Here is a 16,042-nt window from a genome sequence, read left to right on the forward strand (position 1 = left end):
TGGTGATTCAGAATGAGACAATGATTTGTAACCACATGATAGACTAAGGAAAAAACATTCCATTACGCCCTCCTTTTAAATAATTTCCAAATACGTTCTTAAAAAGTTGTCATTCAGTCGTCTCTCCTTCCCTTGCCTTCGAAAATGTAAATCCCATTCGAGGTTTAGGTGCTCAAAATCACTCAAGGTTCTCGAAATTCAATACCAGTTAAAGAATCAAAAAGTTCTAACAATTATTTCGCAACGCACAAAACAAAGTCCAACAGAATTCATAGCTCAAGCAAATGAGCAGCATCCTGCGTTCAAATAATCGCAGAAACTTTCTATCTCAAAAGTTACGACATCACAAGAAGTTATACACAAATCAAAAACAAACAGGCCACAGCATTTTGAAAGGCCAGAGTGTATGCTAAACAATGTCTCTCCATCTTTGCAGAATTTATTCCAGATGGAAAATCGAAGGATGAATCAGTGGTGATCATCATCGCCATGTCCATCAGGTGATCCACCAGGTCCAACCACTTCCAGCTGTTTACGGGGGAAAAAGGATAGAAAAATTAGCATCAATGTGTGAACAATAATTTGATTAATTCTCATTAATATTCTAAATTTGATTGAAGTTCTAACGAAGTTGAACACATGACAATAGTTTAAACTTTAAACAAACCATGCCCTGCACTACTTAAGGTTAGATTCTCCACCAAAAATTAGCATAAGTCCATTTCATGTAGGCATACACTACATGGGGTTTCCGAACCAGCCACCAACCCACAGATACATTAAAGCATCTTGATAACATTGGCAAAAGATAACATAAAACAAAAACGTTCCTATAGAATTTTATACTATTTTCCAGGATGCCAATTGATAATTCAAGAATTTATTGAGCAGTTAGGAAATAAATTGATTTGTTAAATATGACATGGAGCCATGGTTGTTAAATTTGAGTATTTAACCCGTGAACATGCATGATTTTACATGTCCAGGGTGACACAACAAACCAACTTGATCACACACTTTCTCATCATCAAACTCAGATGAACTCGTTAGGTCCAAAAGCAAGCACATTCGGCATTGTGAGTTTGCTGCCAATTCCATAAGTTTGGTTCAGTTGACTAAAACTCGCCCCACAAAATTGTGCCATATTCATTAGGGTTTCATCCTTCTTTACAGGCTATTGTGGGTTTTCAGCAAGGATCACGAGTCATGACCCTTCTAGTTTCTCCTCCTTTGAACACATCTTCTCCTTCTCCAATGACAAAAATGGTAATGAAAACGAAGATGCTGATTTGAAGACCATTAAGACTTTATTTTTATTTTGTATTTTTCACTTTATGAACTTCTATGTTTTAATTTGATCATTTATGCATGACTTTATCATTGTCATACCTTGTCAATATAGTGTGCTTTGTTATGATATTCAAATGTTGGTTTTTATTGTTTTATGGTATTACATTTGATTTGGATGCTATGATTATATTATCTTTGGTTTGGATACTGTGATTATGTTTTATTTATTATTATTTTGGTACGAGGTGAACTCTTGCGAGCTTACAGGCCCTTCTTGAGTTTACATAAATTCTTCAATTTGAACAACCTTGCCTTGAGCTAATAGAATTTTTGATTCCTACAAAAAGTTTTGTTGTTTGACTTGTCAGATCAAAAACAGGTTCCCAAAACATAGGGAGGCAACTGGAAGAGCTTCTGTTGAATTTATTTGAAATTATCTTATTATCATGAAAGTAGTTAAGCTGAAAATTGAAGGATGGCCTATGACTCTCCTATAAGCTCTTTTTAGCTTTTAATTCAACATGTTTCTCATAAATTTTACCAAAATAAGCTTATTAAATCAAGTATTTGTGACATAAGCTCTGATATAATAAGCACTTACTGAATACGTCCCTAATTAAACTGTTTACCCAAATGTACCCTTAAACCAATCTGGGTCTGGATGATAATAATAAGTCGATCAATGTTTCAAATACATAATTGAAATCCTCTCACTTTCCCATTAACTACTTTATAATGTCTTATAAATAAGCCTCTCACCAAAATAAGCTCATTAAATTGAACATTTATGACATAAGCTCTCATAATGTAAGCACTTACTGAATAAGTCCCTAATTAAATTGTTTACCCAAAAGTACCCTTAAACCAATCTGGGTCTGGATGATAATAGAATGTCGATCAATGTTTCAAATACATAATTGAAAGCCTCTCACTTTCCCATTAACTACTTTATAATGTCTTCTGGCTAAAATAGCAATTATCTCACACTCATAGCAATAATCTAAGAACACTAAAATCATGCAACACCACAACATAATCATATTTAAGACTAGTCAAAGCATTCAGATTGTAGAAATATAAGTTAAAGGAACTAAAAATCACTCCAAATATATTTTATAAGAGCATCCTCAGTCTGTGTGGTCAATAACAATCGCTAAGCAATGGTGCTTGACAATCAATGTGCACAAGTGAAGAACACAAGTAGGTATTTTCAATTGAAATACTGAACATATTTCGACATTCAACTCAACACCTATCTAAAGTAACAGCAGAAGATTTTGTACTATGAATCGTTTATTTTATTTTATTTTGTCAATTCAATCTTATTAAATTTTTTATTTTTGGGGAATAAAAATTGAATAATTTTTCATTTTTTTAATATAGTAAATGATTCACGGATTCTCAACTTGCCACAAAAATACTGTGAAAGTAAAAGATATTCTAAATGTTATTATGAACTTACAACAAAATACTGTGCGCACACTGGACATTCATGGGGCTTGCCTTTCTCCAGCCAAAACCAGACAACATCGTGCTCATCCTCTGCAATCAAAACAAGTTTTTCACCCCCTCCCCAACACCATAACCAGAATTCTAGCATTTTTCATCACCTTGGGAAGAAGTTTCCAAAAAATACATTAGGAGATACAAGGAATATTCTGATACTCACCACCTTCACCTCCTGGGCACCCAACTATCCTTTTATCGTAGTAAGATTTAACAATAGCAGGTGCTTCCTACGAACCAAAACAAACAATGAAATACAATATAGATGAAACATATATAAAACCTTTATTAATATTTTGACAATGTGAATCTGCACAACACAAACCATTTGGTAAGAAAGAAAAATGAATTAGAAAGACAGATAGCCCATTTAATCAAATGAAAAGTGAAAAATCAAGAAGCTTAAGTAAGCCACTATGATATGGTAAAGGATAAGAAAGGCTTAGAAAATCTCAGATACTTCACCTGTTGTGTCTTTATTTCTTGTTTTTACTTTTTTTTTACAAAATTGCCACCTTGTTTTCAATGTTTTATTGATTTCAAAGATTTGTACAGGAAACACTAAAAACAACTCTCTTTTTGTTTTCTCTGTTTCCCAGGTAATTCTTTGGAAACACGAAACAAACTGAAAACAGGATGACAATTTTGTAATTAAAAAGTGAAAACAGAAAATGAAAACACAAGTAAACAGGCCTTTAGATTCCATCAATTCATGTAAACAAATCCACAATTGTTTTAACTACTAAACAGTTATCCAAGTTTAGCTTAAATAACTGGGCTCAAAATATATGCATCACTGCTTTCACATTTCTTTGCTGCTATCTAGTACACAAGAACATATAATAAAACATTAAAATATATATTGATATTGCCAATTATGGGTGTTGTGCTTTGGAAAGATATTAAATGTTTGAACATCTTGAAAAACACTTGAAATCCAATTTTAAGGATTTGGAAACTCTTTTTAAGTGCAGAAAGTATCACAATTCATACACACGGAGCAATTCCAGTAACTAATTATGAAGAATCAACTCATGAATTAGGTTCAAAGAGGCCAGGTTTGGGAGAATTTTCAGTCCAGGCCAAATAAATGGGGTTGGGTTGGGTCAGTTTTCATGAATTCAACCCAAATGTCTCAATACCCAAGCCAAATGTCATTGATCTGACAAATTTTTTACATAACCTGATCCAGTTGCCTGAACTAAACAGGCTTTAAGAGGTAGTGTTGATTCAGGTTCATGGGTTGAGATGGACCCAACCCACCCCTAGTCCTAGGTTTAAATAAGATTTTGGTCCCTATAGTTTTAACATATTTTGGATTTGGTCATATTTTATATTTGACTAGGTTTTTATGGTTTATGGTTTATAACACGGAGAACCACAGGCTTTTATATCAACAGCTTATGAAAAAGTTTGCTTGTAAAATGTAATCTGCACTAGGGAAACTAACAGGGAAAATGTAAAATGAAACATCTTCCAATACGTAACTTTCAAGATTCAACAGCCACAACGAAACTTGTTCAAGTGATACAGAGAGTCAAGTGTACTGTCTACACTAGGGAAACTAACGGGAAAAAAATGCATTCGAAGCTTTCTTCAAAATAAAAACTTGCTGCACATGCACAAATCCATAACAGAAGATGCAATGAAGGATGAAATAATGAACATCACTTATTGAGCCAAAACACATTGAAAAAATGATTTCCCCAGCGCAATGCTATGTGACCTTACAAAACAAAAATTATACTTTACTGTATAAACAATTTAAATAGAAAAGCAATAACACTGACCTTAGTGCCGAATGGACCTTCGGGATGATCTATTTCAAGAATATTCCTTCCCTAACCAAAAGAAACAGATAATAAGAAAACAAAAACTAACAATGAGAATCTCACTTCAATTCAAATGCTTGGTTTTATTTACATAAAATGCATAGAGAAAAACAGCTATTCGGTTAATAGCTCTTTCTGCAATACTTTAATCACAAGTTTTTCGGAGTGTATGTGTGAAGTGTGTGTGAACATGAACAATAAATAAGCATTAAGCTAACTAATAAGAAAAGCAGTAGGGCACAGAAAAGAGTAAGGAACCAGACTAAGCAGTTGATTGAAGAGAGAGAGAGACCTCGAGCTCAGCCTGAAGCTCTTCGCGCTCGTGGCCAGTGGCGATAGGCATTATGTCCTCGACCTTCTTTTTGATCGCAGAAGAATCCTCTGTAAGAAGAAGAAGAAGAAATATGAGATGAGTTAATAAATTAGCGAATGAGGAAAAGGAGAGAGTGGAGCACCGGATTGGGAAGAGAAGTAGCGGGAGAAGCGAGGAAGAGCGGCGAATCTGGCGGCGGCGGAAGCGGATCGGGGAATGGAAGAAGAAGATGAAGAAGAAGAAGTGACTAGGGTTTTGAGGTGAGAAGAGAGAAGCCTCCGGAACATGGTTACCGAATCAGAAGATTGGAAATAGAGTTACTGTCCCTGCTTCTGACTCCTGCCACTCCGTTGAATCAACTTTACACGCTCTTTCTCTCTTTTCTCTTCGGCTATCTTTCGATTGGTGCAAGCTGGAACGCTGAAATCAAATCTTTTATTACTCTTCATTGTTATAATCTAAATTAATTAGTTTAACTGTTAATTAAAAAACCAATTCATTTTTATATTTTTTTAAATATTTGATATATTAAAAATCATTATAAATTAATGAAGAATGTTTTTAAATAAGATAAAATTAATTATATTTTCATCCCTCATTTTATATTTTTTCTTCTTATATTTGAATATGAAAAAAAGTACTATATTTTATTTTAATTTAGGTTTATTAAATTAAAATGGAAAAGAAGGAGAATTTAATTTATATATATTATAATAAATTGTAATCTTTTTAAGGAGTCAGCAGACTATTCTCCATGGTTGAAGGTTATTTATTTATTTTAATTCATTTGCTCTGCACAATACTGAAAACTTTTACCTTCGAAAGATCTAAATGTATTCAAAAGGTTAGAGTTGTTCCAATCCAATCAAATTCTCTGCTCATTTAAGAAATTTGAATCTATCATTATTTCAATCAGTCACTTGTAGAAAATTATCATTCGTATAATTTTCAAATAACTAGTGTTATATTATATAAATTAATAAAATTATTATATAGAACTTTTTGTGATTAGAATTCTTTGTGAGAAAATTATCACGTGATTAGATACACTATTTACTTAAAGAAAGATGTATAATGAGTTGAATTTTCATTTCATTCGAATTTTAATCTTTCAATTTTAGTATATGAAAAAAGTAAAAGAATTTTATTTTATTTTATCAAGGTATCTACTTATTAAAGTGGTACTTGTATGAATTTAATTTAATAACATTATTAGAGTGAATTTTTTTTACGTTATTAATTAAAAATATTTAAATTTAAGTATAAAAACTATTATCAAGAAGTCAATAATTCTAAAGTGTAATAATTCATCATAGTTTCTACACTAAGCAACATGATTACTAGTAGTGAAAAATAACTAATTTAAGATCATATAATTACAAATACTATAATAAGTATAATTTTGTATATATATAAGGATGAAATAACTACTCCAATATATACAATATACATATAGTAATTTTATGTATGGAAATATACAATTAAGTTGATGGTCAAACAACTATAACTATCTATATAAATCCACCACCAACAAGTAGTCATCAAAAACATCAAGCTCCAACACTACTGTATGGCATCTACTACAGCACTCCAACCTTATCCATGTTTGCTCTCATATCACGTATGATTATCATAGTACAAACCACATAAAAAAACATAAGGGTAAGCTATGACAAAACAAAGGAAACAGCATATATATATATATATATATATATATATATATATATATATATATATATATATATATATATATATATATATATATATATATATATATATAGACACACACAACATAGGAACATCACATCATCATCTCATCTTTGATAACACAGCATCGAAGCATCATAACATACAACACAGATCAACATAATCCAACTTTGATTTAACATAACAACACATTTCATCACAGTTCAACACAACATATGAACAACGCAATCAACTTGATACATCATATGCTCAACACAATAACTATATACATCGTCACACATTTCAATCAAGAGATCTCTTACAACACAGGACGAGCAGTTTAAGTGGCATAATCCTATCAAATCAACAACATAGAGTGATCTTTTAGGGCTTGCTAGATCAACAACAAATTGGATATAAATTTACAACACAACAACTTAATTTCTTAGATGTTTCCACTTAAACAATGAAATGTAGTACTAACGTTAGGATAGAACAACTAGATATGAGCCTGCTACGACTTTAGCTAGCTTAACTAAGTCTCTTATGGGATTAACCCATCAACTATCCTCCAAATACTATAATCTTCCAATACTTGGTTAGGAACTAAGTTCTTGATATCGTACTTTACTCGATTGGTCATTTGCAATCAATATAACTTGACCTGGCCCTTATACTATGATCGCTTCATACACGTCTACCTCCACCTTGCCCACACACGATATCAACAAAGTCCTAGAGGAAAAACAACACAGTGTCCACTTCAATTGTCAACTTCCAAATAAGGGTTTTTCAACAAATTAGACTCTCGGAGCACCACAACACAATATCCAAGCAATGGGATATGCAACTTTCAAAAGTATCTCCTATAGTCCTAAGTGGTCATCATAGCTTAACAACACAACAATTTTTTACATATTCAACACAACAATGAAATCAACATACAACTCCACATATTACAACACAATCATCACTACTCATATACAACTTCTTACTCATCATACATCTCAACAACACATCATCGTTATTCATACAGAATCTCAACACAACTACACAACTTCACAACATACTATTTAACTCAACTTTTAACTAGCAACTCACAACATAATCACCAACATACAACTTAATCAAATCACTTATTGTGCAATGACAACCTTCACATAAAACAACGAATAGGAAGTTCTATTATTCCTATCATGCTCATCCTTATCTTATATGAAAGACAATAAGATTTTATACAACTTTCATGAAGAACTCAAGTTCTAATTCCATCATCTACTATGTTGAAAATTGTAAAAATCACAATAGTTTGCTTAAATGATGATAGCTTGACCTTTACTCACTAAAAAGATCATAATTGGAGACCTCCTTTATAGGTGATTCCAAAGCCATTGGAAAGCTAACATCCAAGGCTATAACTTTCATGAAGGCCTCAAAACCAAATTCGATCATCTACCCCCACTGTTGCAACACTCAACTCAGCGCTTTAGTGTTAGATTTCTATCAATTTAGTTTCTCCCCAAGGCTGTAACACTCAACTTGGCACTTAAGCACTGGATTTCTGTCAATTCAATTTCTTCATAGGGTTGCAACGCTTAACTCAAGGCTTCAACGCTAGATCTCTACCAACTCAATTTTCTCCACAACTATAACGCTCAATCACGACTGTAGCGCTAAGTGCAGAAATTTTCTGCATTTTCATGGTTTCCCCTTCATTCCTCACCTTCACTTCACCAATATTTCTCCTAAACAATATCTACCACTCATTATCTCTACTAGATTCATTCATGCAACCCAAAAATCACAAGAAATACAACATGCATGCTCCAAAACTCAAAGAAATCATCAAGAACACCAAAATTTTAGTTTCAACATGCAACTAACTTTGAATTCATCTCCACAACTACAAATTTTCAAAAATTCTATCGATTTTAAGTTCTCAATTCATTCAACAACTCAACATTTCAACAAAAACCAAGATTTTCAGCTTCCCTTATCTCATAATGAAGTGAAACTGAAGAAAAACTCTAAGATACTCTGAGGTAGAAGAAGATAAGAGAATGGAGAAGGAAATGGGCTCTAAGCTCCAACAATCCAAACTCCGTACCTACTCTATGAGATTCTCAGCTCCTAATTGGTTTGAGTCACCATCAGTTACAAAGTCTCCAAACATGAATCTTCAGTTAAAAGTCTACGAAAAAGAAGAAGAAAAAGAAGTGTGTAGATTCTAAGAATTCCTATCCCTTCTAAATCATATCTTACATAAATCACATAAAAAATATTTTTTGTGTGTGTATTATTAGTTTAAAAAGTTATAGTATCAATTAATTAAAAATTGTTTTTATATAAATTTAAAAGTGGTAATTATAAAATCTAAGACTAGTATATATAAAAATATTAAAATTCTCTAGAAAAGTTCAATTATAGAAGTTACCAAAAAGAAATCTTATGATTCTATTTTTAGACAAAGTTTATGATTATATCTTTAGTCAAGTTGCATTTAAATTAACCTTCGAGACAAATTGGGCGACTAGGGTATTGTTGACCTTTCATGTGATGTGAGGCTGAGAGGCTCCTAAACATGCGCCTCTTTTGTCATTCAGAACTAAGTCTATTCGCTAATTATCTGTTTTTTTTCATCCATCATTAACATTCTATTTAAATGCATATCCCAATATTTTAGTCCATTTATAATAAAGTACATATATAAACAAATACTATTCAATATATTGATTATATGTTATATTTAAGATAAATAATTTATATTGTGATATAATTATTTTAATTATCAATAACTTTTTAAAATAAAATTTATTTTGTTAATAATATGATTTACTAGAAATCTGATTGTTTCAAAACTTAAATATTATTATCCAAATTTAAAATTTTAAAACTTACATAATTGTATATAAATATCACATTTACTTTATTATGCGTAATTTTACTGCAATTTAAAATGCTATAATTTTCAAAATATTTTAAATTTGTATCGAGTTATTTTTTTCTACATTTTAAAATAAAGACAAAAACGTATCCCGCGTCACGGGGTAGGAAACTTGTTACATACTCGTCACACAAATGTCTTGATAATGCAAAAAAAAAAAAAAAAAACTGTATAAAGTGCAACTCAGCCAATCAGCTGTTGCTTATATCTTTTAGCTCCACCCTGTTGCCCTTGCCTTTCACTCTCATCTAATTTCCTCCTCAACTTTTTCAGATCATCTTCACTAACCAGACCATTCAATTCTTTATTCAGTGCATATGCCTCCCCCATTTTCCTTCGGCACTCTTTACTCGCAGAATCATGAGAAACAACTGAAACACAAAGAATAAGCAGGTATAGTATGCAACCTCATATACAAAAACACGTTAAATTTTATCAGAAAAATCAAAAAATATGTTCTAAAATCTATTCAAGTTATCAGCTTTTGGTGATTAACATGCATATATTCAGAGTATAGATATCAGGTGCTGTGACAGATAAATCAAAGAAATACAAATTCCTAGCAATACTTATGCAAATCTTCCTATATATGAAAGGATAAAACTTACATGCAGTATCATTAGTGTACCAAGTATTGTTCTTTAATTAAAATTGGAATTTCATATAAGTAATATGTGTAATAAATGTTTCAGTTAAATGTGAACGCATATTATAAACTAAAGAAACCATTTCTGTGGATGCAAAACAGCAGGATGGATATATATGACTCACGGTTGAAAGCCAATGAAACTAACAGTTACTAGAACTGACCTGACATTGGGTAGTCTTTGCCAATTATGCAATTTGCTTTGTTCTGAATGCTTTTAGGAGCCGTCCAGGGTTCATAAATGTACTCTCTGGGCATATCTGCTTGAAGAAGTTCAGTTCTAAGTTCTAACATTTTATCAAAAAGAAAAGTGATAGAGGATATAACATGATGGAAATGAAAGAACTTATAACGTACCTTTTAAGACTGGGAGAAAATGCCTAATAAAGTCTCCATTAGGGTCGTACTTCTTACCAAATGTGGTTGGGGAATAAATACGATTATACTGATCATAATAAATAATGAATGAGATACAGGTCAGTGGAAAATTCAGGATTCAAACTCTGAAACAGAAGATTTAGTCACTTTCCACTGAAAATTCAGACTAGTTGTCTGGTACTAACACAGTATACTTCATACCTGATAAAAGAAAGATGAACAAGAAAGCCACATCCAGTTTCCATTATTAATTGCCCAATCTGAATCAATCAGCAGCCTCCCAAAGACATCTCGTCCTCTTTCCCAATGAACAAACTTTCGACAGCATAAACATAAATTAGTATAGAATAACGGAGTATGAATAATATGGCATGCTCAAAGTATCGAAGTCATTATACCAGATCACCTCGAGTTAGAAAACATGCAACAGAATGCCGTGCCAGATGATGCATCCAGCCCCATTTGCGTAGCTACAACATGAAATGATGGATTCAAATGCACTTCCCAAGTGAGAAGGCTGATAAGAAGTATCATGGCAGAATAGTTTTGAGGTATGCAAATTCAAAGTAATAAAATATTGCTCATTGCTTCATTTGGAAGAGGATGTCAAAACCCAAACCTGGATCATGATAGCATCAATCCAAGGAAAGCCTGTCCTACCCTCCCTCCAAGCCTCCAGCAATTTATCATCATCCTTCCAAGGAACCTATAATGTATTTTAAATAACATTTATAATAATTAAGTGGTGTCACATTTATTTTAACAAAGCAGTATTAATCTGACATCAGTATCATAATAATAGACCAAGGTTCAACATATCAACAACAATACAAGGATATAAGTGCATTCGAGATTATACAAAATGAATATTCTTGAAGCATAAACATAATGAGCTAACTTATAATATCTTTATGTTTAGATGCAGAAGTATTTCATGTCCTAATGTACAACTCTAGTCGGTAAATAGTGTTATATGAATGCATCCTAAGATAACATCTATTTCTTTCTAAATCTTTTATCTCTTCTTTGAATCAAACTGAATATCGGTAAATAATATACATCAGCAGACCATTATTCTAATCTTACTTGCTTGCATATCCTATTGCCTGTCATCCTATCAAAATTTGGAGTCCCAAAAGCTGCCGTGTAAAAGAACTCTCGCCACAACAACTGCACAAACCAACAAGGCAACAGCTTCAGTTACCTAAAAGTAGAGCTCTGAAAACAATACAGTATTAAACTTCAGGAGAAAGCAGGACCTGTCCTATAAGAGAAACAGGTGGAGATGCATGCTTTGGCATACTTTTATATACTTCCTGAATGCGCTGGTAGAAATATCTGGCAGAGAGACAACCAAACTGCCAAGGAAGTTAACAAAAGGCAAAAAAGCATTAAAGATCTCAAATTTCATTGTCGTATATAGTGCAGTCAAACAAAATGGACATATTAAACAATTCAGCTGTAACAGATTTTGACTTACTTTCAGGTAAGGTGATAAAACAGTTGTTGCTGGCTTCAGAAATGCAGACGGATTGCCCTTGGGTTTCTCAAAGTTTGCCACCCACTTCTAAAATCATAAAATAAAAAAAAATAGAAACTAAGCCACTTTACTAAAACAGAAGAAGGTATAACAGTATGTTACATAATATTTCAGCAAGAAACATCAATTTTATATGTGAATACTGATGAATTGGCATCCCAGCATGGTGCTTATAGTTGTTATTCTTGATGCTAGAATGTAAAAGTACCTTGTCTTTCATGCATTCATCCAACCTCTTCAATGCTTCAGACTCACCACCTTTGAAAGGAGAGAACTCATCCTGAATATAACTTCTCTCATTAGACGCTCACAAAGGGATATAATTTGAATTCTGAAATATAATACACGCACGCACCTGTTCAGCATCACCATATCCAAGATCTCTGAGTGTTGGAACTTCAGAAATATCACAGCTTCCAAGATGGCCAACTGGAGGAAGTGAAGAGTACACGGTTGAAATAGGAGATGGCGGTTCCCCAGCAAGCTTGACAAACGATTGATAACTAAGGGGCGGCTTCCCTCCATTCTTTTTTGGCATTGGCACAAGAACACAGACAAATTGATCACGAGTTAACATAATCAAAATAACAACAATAACAATGAATAACATTGGAATCCAACCGTACGTGAATTGTCGAAAGATAAGGAAGAAACTATTTCATTTGTAGGGATAGAAAATGATAAAATTTAATCGATAGTTAATTGACGGAACTTTTAAGTTTTATCCTCCAACAATATGAGGTTACTATTTTATGCATACCGCTACGTGACACTTGATAATTTTTTATTTTTAATTAGCAGAAAAGACTACAAAGACGAAAATGAGGATCAAACCAAAATTCTAATACATCCATCTCAATCTCCAACTACTAGGCCTCTTAGTGGTTTTTGACACTCTTAATGTACTAAGCTTAAATACTACATGTGTTTAATTGAATATGAAATAACCATCTAGGTAGCACTCACTAATATCTATAGTACCATGATGGCATATGTAAAATCTTAAGAAAAAAAATAGATCTCCAAAATGAATATTATTTATTTATTTACATTACGTGAAGGTTAAGAACAGATACAGTAACTTGAGATTTCAAAGGAATAAAAAAAAAAATACATGACTTACTTATTGTTGTAGAAACTAAAAACATATAAAGCCTCAATAAATTGAGATGATTTGTGGAAGGTTCAAACTGACCTTCTTTATAATATCGGTGGGGTTGAAGAGTGTGTGACTCACAGGAGAGAAAACCTCGATTCCAGCATCAAGTGCAAAGTTCTGTCAACACAAACCCACTTAACAACAAAGACTAGGCTTCTGAAACACCTGAAGTAAACAACATTACCTTAACCTTAACATCGAGAGCCTGATAATACGGTTCAGTGTCGTACTCAAAGCACAACTTCCCGACATTCCACTAAGCAGAGAGAAAACAACAACCTTAAATTTTGCAAACAACAGAAGGACACAACGGTCATATTACATGATATTGATATGATACCTCCTTCAAGCATCGAATGACAACTTCAGCAGGGTCACCCTTGAGAATCAAAAGTCGCGAGCCAAGGGTCTTGAGGTTCAGGTCAAGGTCCACCAGGCTCTCCAGCAAGAACTTGATGCGGTTAAGGCCCGCGAGCGAGGACCCGGGTGTGGAAGCGTTCGGGTCGGGTTCCATGTAATGCGGGTCGATCACGAAGACGGGGTAGAGATGAGAGGCTCCTCGGGAAGCGAATTCTAGAGCCGGGTTGTCGTGGATCCGAATACCCTTCCGGAACCACACGAGAGAACCCGACCCGGATCCCATGATGTTCGCACAAGGGGACAATCGCATAGGTGACGTTTTGAACCAAATTCTCTGCTTCGCGCCTTTCCATAGTAATAACATTTTAATACGAGGTGGTTCCCTCTAAGTTCTAACATGCGCTCGGGGTTTAACTGGTGCCACCAACGTAATTCGGAATTTGGTTTACGCCCACGGCGTAGCTTAGAACTTGCTGGGATTAGGGGAAATGTAACGGTCCCCATGCTGCCACGTTCTGTCTTTTACGCCACGAACTGTTGTAATTAATTCGATTATTTGTCTTTATTTTTTAATTAAATAATTTTAATTTATCGTGAATGTCAAAATTTATTTATATCTAATGGATACGTTATTTGTTTGTATGAAATTAAAGGGACTGTTTTAATTTTACAATGTTAGGAAAAAAAAAAAAAAAAAAGCTGTCGGAATTATTTAATTCATGAATTATATTTAACATATTTTATTGTGAGTTTCCTTTTTCAAATTGCCGTATGTTATGTTAAAAAAAATTAATTGCCTTCACGGACCTTTTTTTATCACCATTTAAATCAATGTTTTGGTATAATTTGATTATGATGTAATTCAATTATATAGAGAATAAAATGAGATAATTTTTGTTATTTGGTGAGGGAGAAAAATCAGAAAATGAAAGAAAAAATACTTTTTTCTTATTTTATCCTATAAAAATTAAAGTATAATAATAAAATATGTATAAAATAACAAATATATATGACCTTACTTTTAAAAGACTTGGATATATAAATTTTTGATAACCGGCCCGTTGGTTTATTTGTCGATGGAGCTTTAAGGGTCTGGACTCTGGAGGTGGAGGGAAGCCCAGCCCATTATTCTTAAATGAATAAAACTTGGACACAAATTTGGATTGGAACTGGCAGGCTCTTCAAAGCGGTTGCTATTCGCTTTTACTTTTCTTTTTGCACCAGAGAGAAATGCTAACAAGTAACGGGTAACAACATACACACTCTTTTCAACACACCGGTGGTGCTGCTGACTATAATAGAAACACCAAACGTAATAATTTTATATGTAATTTATTAATCTAAATTGTTTATTTTATTGAAGTTCCAAATAACTTTCATACAAGTTCAAGTTCTTGCTTTGTGAGCTATAAGCATTTTTAATTCCATTATAGATAAATAATTATTTTAGTTAATTTTATTAAATTTATAAAATAAAATTATGATGTACCAATTTCATTATTTTTATTTATATTTAATTTTTATGCGCACTAAAATTAATAAATAACAATAAGAGAATTCAAAATATGTAGAGAATAGAGAATAGAGAATAGAGATCGAAAAAGTGGAAAATTAAAGGAGAAGAAAGGTAAATAAAATACAGATCCAGACGACTAGCACATATGAAGAGAGAGTGTCCCAAATCATTCATCAGCTTAAGGTTGATAGTTGAAGAAATTAAAAAGAAATTGAACGATGAGCGATTGAGGGTAGAAAAGTCGACGGATTGGAAAGAGAGTTGCTATTTATCGTACCCTTGGGAAGCGAGTCTGGACGCAATTGCGGAGTGGTACATGATGTCGTGAAACGTCGACGTTTCCGTGGTCTTCTTCCGCAGCTCCTTTGCCTTCTCCTCCGTGAAGCACCCCGCTCCGAACCTCGATCTGGGCCGGCCCACTTCCGGATCCGGTTTACCGGTCGGCTTCCGCGGTGGGCCGGAGCCGATGTAGTCCGGATCTGCGGGCCATCCGAACAAAGGAGCCCACCAGTTGGAGGAAACGGGCTTCCTGCTGTTGGGGTCGGGTTTGGATGGAGAAGCCGCGGAGGCCCGGACCAGGGTGGGGCGGAAAAACGCGAGTGTGGTTGCCATTACAAACTGCGTGCTGCGATGCTTTGCTTGCTACTTGCTACAATAGAAAGAAACTCGTAGAGTCTTTACTCTTCAGGATGGGGGGAGTTATTGGGTGTGGCGAGGGTCCACGAGGAGAATAATTGTGGATAAGGGGATACACGTGGAGGCTGTCCATGTATGTGTTCACTGTTGCATTTACCTCATCTGTCTATTTTTTAGTTTCACTTTTTTGGGTATCACTTTTATTTTTGGCTATGCACTTTTCTAAGGATATGACG

The 16,042-nt window shown here is 33.6% G+C and overlaps 3 protein-coding genes across 4 annotated transcripts; all 3 read right to left on the reverse strand.

Annotated features, from left to right (window-relative positions):
* Positions 1 to 208: 208 nt before the first annotated feature.
* On the reverse strand, positions 209 to 5,362 carry LOC109809293 (cytochrome c oxidase subunit 5b-2, mitochondrial). Its single transcript, XM_020372553.3, has 6 exons — positions 5,084 to 5,362; positions 4,921 to 5,009; positions 4,587 to 4,637; positions 2,960 to 3,026; positions 2,753 to 2,832; positions 209 to 528 (listed from the first exon to the last, which is right to left on the reverse strand). The coding sequence occupies exons 1-6, from the start codon at positions 5,226 to 5,228 to the stop codon at positions 469 to 471; spliced, it is 492 nt and encodes a 163-aa protein (XP_020228142.1). The 5' UTR covers positions 5,229 to 5,362; the 3' UTR covers positions 209 to 468.
* Positions 5,363 to 9,584: 4,222 nt separating this feature from the next.
* UVR3 (DNA photolyase family protein) lies at positions 9,585 to 14,279 on the reverse strand. 2 transcript variants are annotated; one of them, XM_020371650.3, is made up of 14 exons: positions 13,635 to 14,275; positions 13,479 to 13,550; positions 13,331 to 13,411; positions 12,491 to 12,661; positions 12,344 to 12,415; positions 12,076 to 12,162; positions 11,855 to 11,953; positions 11,682 to 11,765; positions 11,215 to 11,301; positions 10,994 to 11,065; positions 10,797 to 10,910; positions 10,575 to 10,662; positions 10,382 to 10,477; positions 9,585 to 9,942 (listed from the first exon to the last, which is right to left on the reverse strand). In XM_020371650.3, the coding sequence occupies exons 1-14, from the start codon at positions 14,016 to 14,018 to the stop codon at positions 9,755 to 9,757; spliced, it is 1,695 nt and encodes a 564-aa protein (XP_020227239.1). In that variant the 5' UTR covers positions 14,019 to 14,275; the 3' UTR covers positions 9,585 to 9,754. The 2 variants fall into 2 exon arrangements, with proteins under 2 accessions (XP_020227239.1, XP_029129341.1); XM_029273508.2 differs by lacking the exon at positions 13,479 to 13,550 and having other exon boundaries at positions 13,635 to 14,279.
* A 964-nt stretch (positions 14,280 to 15,243) lies between these two features.
* Positions 15,244 to 15,855, reverse strand: LOC109809579 (plant/protein). Its single transcript, XM_020372920.3, has one exon. The coding sequence runs from the start codon at positions 15,780 to 15,782 to the stop codon at positions 15,435 to 15,437; it is 348 nt and encodes a 115-aa protein (XP_020228509.1). The 5' UTR covers positions 15,783 to 15,855; the 3' UTR covers positions 15,244 to 15,434.
* Positions 15,856 to 16,042: the final 187 nt, after the last annotated feature.

Source organism: Cajanus cajan, chromosome 5 (genome assembly GCF_000230855.2).
Source record: "Cajanus cajan strain Asha chromosome 5, NIPB_CcT2T_4, whole genome shotgun sequence".
NCBI lineage: Eukaryota > Viridiplantae > Streptophyta > Magnoliopsida > Fabales > Fabaceae > Cajanus > Cajanus cajan.